The 6,210-nt window shown below is 48.6% G+C and overlaps 2 protein-coding genes and 1 long non-coding RNA gene across 3 annotated transcripts in view; 2 read left to right on the top strand and 1 right to left on the bottom strand.

Moving 5' to 3' along the window:
- Window positions 1–677, bottom strand: LOC113953904. The gene is made up of 2 exons (XR_003530052.1): window positions 370–677; window positions 1–130 (listed from the first exon to the last, which is right to left on the bottom strand). It is a non-coding gene; the product is annotated as an uncharacterized LOC113953904 (long non-coding RNA).
- A 50-nt stretch (window positions 678–727) lies between these two features.
- LOC113953903 (cytochrome c oxidase subunit 5A, mitochondrial) lies at window positions 728–5,710 on the top strand. Its single transcript, XM_027657580.1, has 5 exons — window positions 728–950; window positions 3,718–3,834; window positions 4,420–4,541; window positions 4,923–5,045; window positions 5,554–5,710. Exons 1-4 carry the CDS (start codon window positions 866–868, stop codon window positions 5,034–5,036), a joined length of 438 nt encoding a protein of 145 aa, XP_027513381.1. The 5' UTR covers window positions 728–865; the 3' UTR covers window positions 5,037–5,045; window positions 5,554–5,710.
- Window positions 5,711–5,993: 283 nt separating this feature from the next.
- The window catches only part of FAM219B (family with sequence similarity 219 member B), a 2,991-nt gene continuing 2,774 nt past the window's right edge, over window positions 5,994–6,210 (top strand). The window contains exon 1 of the mRNA XM_027657557.1: window positions 5,994–6,011. Within this exon, the coding sequence (XP_027513358.1) occupies window positions 5,994–6,011 (18 nt within the window). The remainder of the gene's footprint in view (window positions 6,012–6,210) is intronic.

Here is a 6,210-nt window from a genome sequence, read left to right as displayed (position 1 = left end):
TCTTTATCTTGTTCCTGTGCAAAATTATTTGATTTTATAAGCAGGTAGTTTCCAGTCTTGGAGGCAACACTTGGAGACCACCCCTGGAATTTTGCACTCCTCGCTTTGCTAGCTGTGGAGTGAGGTTTTCCTGCATGAGGACATTAAAAAAAAGTAATAAAATATGACTGTAACCCAAAAAACGGAACACTTAAAACAGGATGATGATACTGGGGGACATTGTGAGTGGAATTATCATGATAGTTTTGTGTGGCACTGCTGAGGCACAGCCCCAAGGATGGTTCTTGGGGTGATTTTGTGCCCGCACAGTGGCTGGTGCAGTGCGATGATAGCTGAGGTCAGCACCCCACAGTGTGGGGACAAGGACACAATCATGAGTGCCAGAGAGCCTGGGGAACTGCTGGATGCGGCACCAGAGCCGGACTGAGCCCATTCCCCTCACACGGATGGAATCGGGCGGGTGTCCATTGACAGGGACGGGGAGGCTGCACTGGGCCATGGCTGCGCGGGCTCGGCTAAAAGACAGCACTAGCAGCCCAAACCCACCACAAAGGAGCCTGAACCCCTCAAAAACGGCTCTAAACACCCCCTCCAGGGGCAGTTCAGTGAGGAGGGAGAGGCCCGGAGGCCACTCCCCTCACGCACAAAATGGCGGCCGGCCCCGCCCCAAGATGGCGGCGGGTCCCGCCCCGCCGCGCCCCTAACCCATCGCCGCGGCCTCCCGCGCCCCGTACCCGCCGCGCGGCTGTACCCGCCTGCGCCAGTCTCCGCCTTCCCTCATCTCCGTCCTTCTCTGCCGGTGCGGTGCGGGAGTCAGCGGCGTGCCCCCGGTGCAGCCTTCCACCCTCCCTGACACCCCGCCGCCATGCTGGCCGCCACCGCCTCTCTCCTCCGCCGCTGCGCTGTCTCCGGCCTTCGCACCGCCGTCCACCGGCCCACCGGCCCCGCAGGTGAGCGGCCGCACGCGTCCGTCTCTCCCGCCCCGGTTCGCCCTCGAGATCCCGGCCCGGCGGGGTGTGAGGCGGCGGAGCGCGGCGTGTCCTTGCGGTGACCCCGCGGCCTAGTGCGGGCCGCCCCCGCCTGTCCCTCCGCCGCCACCGGGACCCCCCCGCCGGTACGGCCTCACATGGGGCCCGGACACCTCCCCGGGGGCTGCAGCGGGGAGCGGTGGCGGCGCTTTCCCCTCGCCCCCCGCCAAGGTGACATTGATGAAGGGCGGCGCTGACCGCCACCGGGCCCCCTCCAGCTCCGGACCAGCCGACACCGCTCTAATTAACACCCCGATTAGTTATAATATTAACACCTCATTAACATACCAGTTAATAGGGAGAGGAGGAATGGCAGCCGCAGACAGTACCGTGTGACGGTGGCCAGGGTGGCAGAGCTGGAATACAGAGACTGCGGAGAACACACGATGCCCGTGCATCGCAGTTAATAGCTAATTAACCTTTGCATTGCAATTAATAGCTAATTAGCAGGCACTAATAATGCGTGGGACCTGTGTGTGCCTCTGCTGCGGCACGTGTGAGTTAAACAGCTGCCTTAAGGGAGCGTTTTGCTGCGCTTAAGTAATAAGCATAGGGATTTTTTAGGTGCTTCTTGAAACCCTGGGTTTTTTGGTTTTTTTTAAAATCCACTAAAAGTCTTTGCTCGCTGTTCCTTTGTGCTGCTGAACCCCGTCTGCTCGTGGCCATCCAAGTTCTTCTTTTCCAAGGTCTTATGTTACAAACACCCCACTTAACACTGCTGTGACCCCTTGGCCTTCAGGGTGGCCTCGGGGGTTTGTGTTGCTGAAAAACGTTCCCTCTGTAATCCCTGGGCTCCTCCTCACTGCCAGATTTTCAATAAATTAATGTTTTTCTTCACATGTGTTTTTCTTCTGTGCTCTTTAACAGGGAAAACTGACAAATTCAGGCCCTTGGGGAGAAGCTTTAACGTGTTTTTGTGTAATATTAGGTGATTTTAGGCTTCTTAGGCTCTTGATGCCTGTTGTGTTCATTTGAAAGCAAAGGTACGTGCCCTTTGCTTCTTCCTTGAGTTGGGAATCTCCTCATGGATAGGTTGGCGTGGTTTGGCTGTCACACACACGTGATGTATGTGACAGTGACCTTGAAGGACCCCATTCGAGGCAAAATAAGTCTCAGAGCCCAGTCCTCAAAATATAAACATTAATGTGGAAAACACAGGGTGGAAAAGAAATGTAGCAGCAGCTGAAAAATGCACCCTGGAAATCCAGAGTTCTAATTTTTATGGTCTTTATTTTCATTCGGGATCCAGGGAATAGTTTTGTTAAGGAAAGACTTTAGTTTTAAGACTTAAAGGTGGCATTTGAGCACTTCAATTTAGGCTTTTCTCAAACTGTGATTGACTATTTCTCTGTAGGATTTTCTTTCTGTTTAGGAAAAACAAGGCTTCACCCCCAAACAGCTGAAATCTGGGGGGTTTTCAGCAGTGTCCTGCGTGCAGGAGCATTTACAGAGTTGTGCTCTTGCTCTGAGCTCAGCTGTGCAGGTGATTTATTAGAGAAAGCAGGGTCAAAGGTCTGTTTTGGAGTTGGGGAGAGGAGGGGGAATTTCCCTACAGAATGGCAAAAGATGATTATAATTCCAGCTTGGCCTCTTATTTGCTTTTCCCTAGCTAAAATACATAAAACTAATTTCATGGTTTCATTCCATGAATCAGAATTGCGGCTGAAATGTTGGACCATGTTAAATTCTGTTAAAAAACCAAAATTGACTTCTTAGAAGTCTGTCATTAGTGAGACTGAGGAGAAGGATATCAGCAAAAATACAACCCAGTGTCGGGGTTTCTTCTTTTAAATAAAACTCTGTAGCTGGTCAGCACAAGTGGTTCATGGTGGGTTAAGAAAGAAAAAGTCAGGAGCTAAATTTGACTTCCCTAAAGCGGAGCTTTGAGCTCCAAGGTCATATCTGGTGTGTGACCTCTGCAAATATTAGTGGAGTGAGATTAGCAGTGGGGAAAGGAAGCACCAGGCTTGTGTTCCTTTAGTTAAGTTCCTTTGGAAAACTGTTCCAACCTTCATGCAGTAAAATAAGACAATTTCGTCAAAGAACTCCCCAATTTGTGACAGAGTAGTGTTGAGGGAAGACATTAATTTATAAATCATATCAGACTAATTTGTGCATTGGGGTACAATCTGCTTTTGTGATTAATTATCAAATATTAATGCAATTACAACTTTGAGATCCAGGAGTTTCATCTTGGATGGACATAGAGTGATCATTTTTTTTCTCCTTCAATCCTTCAGCTGCCTGTTGGAAGAAGTACCTCTCATCCCTTTGCTTTTGAGAGCCTTTGTAGTTGAGCTCGTGGAGTTTTGGTGATGAATGATGTTATGTTTCTCCAGCTCTATTGACTCTGGGAAAAGGGAAAATTCCTTTATCTTACAGATATAGGGATGCCAGAAAATCAACTCTGGATAACCAGTCCTTAAGAGAGGTTTTCTTGTTAAATAATCCTGCTCTGACCAAAGGCTCTGGGGACACTTTGGAAGTCTGATGTGGAAAAAATAGACACTTTGCTACAAACCAAAACACAGTATTTAATAGCTGTATCCATCCACTGCTTATCCAGGACTGATCCAGGCTGACTGTAGCAAGTGAAATCCATATTTTATGGCTTCTGGCCTCTGGGTAAGGACTCAAGTACTGTTATTTTCCTTTTGCTCCAAATGTCTTCCTTTGTTTCTGGATCCAGCTGTGCTGCATGCCCGCTGCTACTCTCACGGGTCACAAGAGTCAGATGAAGAATTCGATGCTCGCTGGGTGACGTATTTCAACAAGCCAGATATTGATGCCTGGGAGCTCAGGAAAGGTACGCTGGGGAAAAGGGAAGAGTAACCTGGAGTAAATGTAAGTTTGGTGACCAGAAATAACAACTTTACTTGGCCGTTTTGTGGACTCCGCATCTCTGGAAGTGTCTAAGGCCAGGTTGGGCTTCCAGCAACCTGGTCTAGTGGAAGGTGGGTGGGCTAGGTGACATTTGAGGTCCCTTCCAGCCCAAACCATTCCATGACTTTAACACCTGGATGGGAGGGAGAGAAACATTTGCTCCAAGGAAAGTGTATTTGAGCTCAGTTCAGTGTGTAACCACACACGTTTTTCTTTGGACTTTGACCCAGTGGCCTGGCCCTAACTGACTGCAGACTGTTGTCAGGTTGTCTCCAGTTTTTTGCTGTGGAGTTGCCAAGTTTTGTTAAGCTTCCCCAATTAAGAATTAAAACTGTGTTTGCATAATGAGATAATTGCAGCCAGAGGGATCGTTCCAACAGCACCTGGCTGGGTAGGTGTTGGGCTCTTCCCTTGGAAAGGAGAGGAAGGGAATAGACAGCAAGGGGTTCCTTTTGGCAGCATGGCAAGCTGATTCCAAGTTCCTCTTAGTGTTTTCTTGTCTCCACAGGCATAAACACACTGGTGGGTTACGACCTGGTCCCAGAACCAAAAATCATTGACGCGGCTCTGAGGGCCTGCAGACGGTTAAATGACTTTGCCAGCACTGTCCGCATCCTGGAGGTTGTAAAGGTGGGTGGAACTGCTGTGTTTGCATTGCTAGAGCCTGGCAGCAGGAGAGTTTCCCCTGGCTTTTTCCTGTTGCAAGGGGAAACCACTCTTTCCTGTTACTGTGATCAATGGCTGCATGATGAGCACAGAGCTTACTGGCTTCTTAAGGGATTGAGTGCTGAGCTGGCTGGGAGTAGTAACTCAGAAAGCTGGGTGGGCCTGGAAAACACCTTAAACCTTGAAACTTGAATCCAGCCTTCCCAGGGAGTTAAGAGGAACCAGCCCTAGAAGCCAGCAGTTCTGCTCTGCCACAAGCAGTGGCTGGTGTGGAGATTTTGGAGGCATAAGACCAATGGAAGAATCTTTCTATGCTGAAATAACACCATTTGTCTTTTTGTTTAGGACAAGGCAGGACCTCACAAGGAAATCTATCCTTACGTTATCCAGGAGCTTAGACCAACTTTGAGTGAACTGGGAATCTCCACTCCAGAGGAACTGGGCCTGGACAAAGCATAAACTTTATTGGTAAGGGATGATGTTGCTTCCCAGACTCTTAGCATGGGACTACTGTACCCCAAAACTCCTGGCAAAGGCAGGATATGGGCAAGACCTGATGTGCTCTAATCCCAGACTAAAATTAAGCCCTAAATAAAAATCCTCATGGAAGTGAAGCCTCTTAACTTGGTTTCTTCAGGAGATGACCAGTATCATATTATTTTTTAAAATATTGTTCTTAGAATTGAGATACCATGTGTCAGCCTGCTGCAAATAGTACTTAATTCTGGATCTTCTAAGTCCTTTCCCTCCTCCTTGCCCTGGAATATGAGGTCTTGGTGCTAGGGTGTACTGAAGGAGCTGTGCTGGGAATGCAGTACCTGCATTTTTGAGCTGAGGATGGTTAGATGGGATTTTGAGGGTAAAAGGGATGGAAATAAACCATTTGAAACCTCATGGAAACTTTGTGGAGATATTTGGCTGCTTCTTAAATGGCTTTTCTGGTTCTTTTTTTATTTTCTGTTCTTTTTTGTTCTAGGTGCATTACTCAAATGTTTTACTGATGCTACCTGATTGTACACAGTCACCTGGAGACACAAACCTTAAATCTTATCTGAAATAACTTCTTCCTTTATTGAGTCGCAGTGTAAGTGCTGTGGAGTTGGACCTAATAAAGGAGAAACTGGTTTGACTGATATGGTGGTGGTGGCTCCTGTGGTTATTTCTTGTTGCTTTTCTAGGGAAAAGGAAGAAGTAAACCATGAATGTGCTCTTAGGGATTTATAAATCATTATTTGCTTGGCAAATAATTTGCTTGGCCCCCTGTGTCTGGTTCCTTCCTGGGCACCTGGCTTTGGGAAAGGGAAGGTAAGGAGCTGTCTGGAGGGCATCGTGATCCTCCTGTACATGCAGCTTTGGGGAGGGACAGAGCAAGGACTTGTCAAGCTCTCCCAGCCCTCGGGGAATTTCCCTGGGATGATGTCCAAAGCCTCAGAGGTGAGCGGGAGGGTCCTGTTTGCAAGGGATGTGCCCTCACTGGAGGGGATCTGTTCTGAGACAGAGGATGCTCCTGTTTTCCGCCTCGGTTCTGGTACAGGCAGGGGGTTGATGGGGGGACCAGAGGAGGGCGGGGAAGTCGGGGCTATGAGAGAATGGAAATTTCTTACTATTTTCACCGCAGAAAAGGGGAGTGTTC

Source organism: Corapipo altera, unplaced genomic scaffold, assembly GCF_003945725.1.
Source record: "Corapipo altera isolate COAL_440 unplaced genomic scaffold, ASM394572v1 308, whole genome shotgun sequence".
NCBI lineage: Eukaryota > Metazoa > Chordata > Aves > Passeriformes > Pipridae > Corapipo > Corapipo altera.
This window is presented reverse-complemented; position numbering and strand designations above follow the sequence as displayed.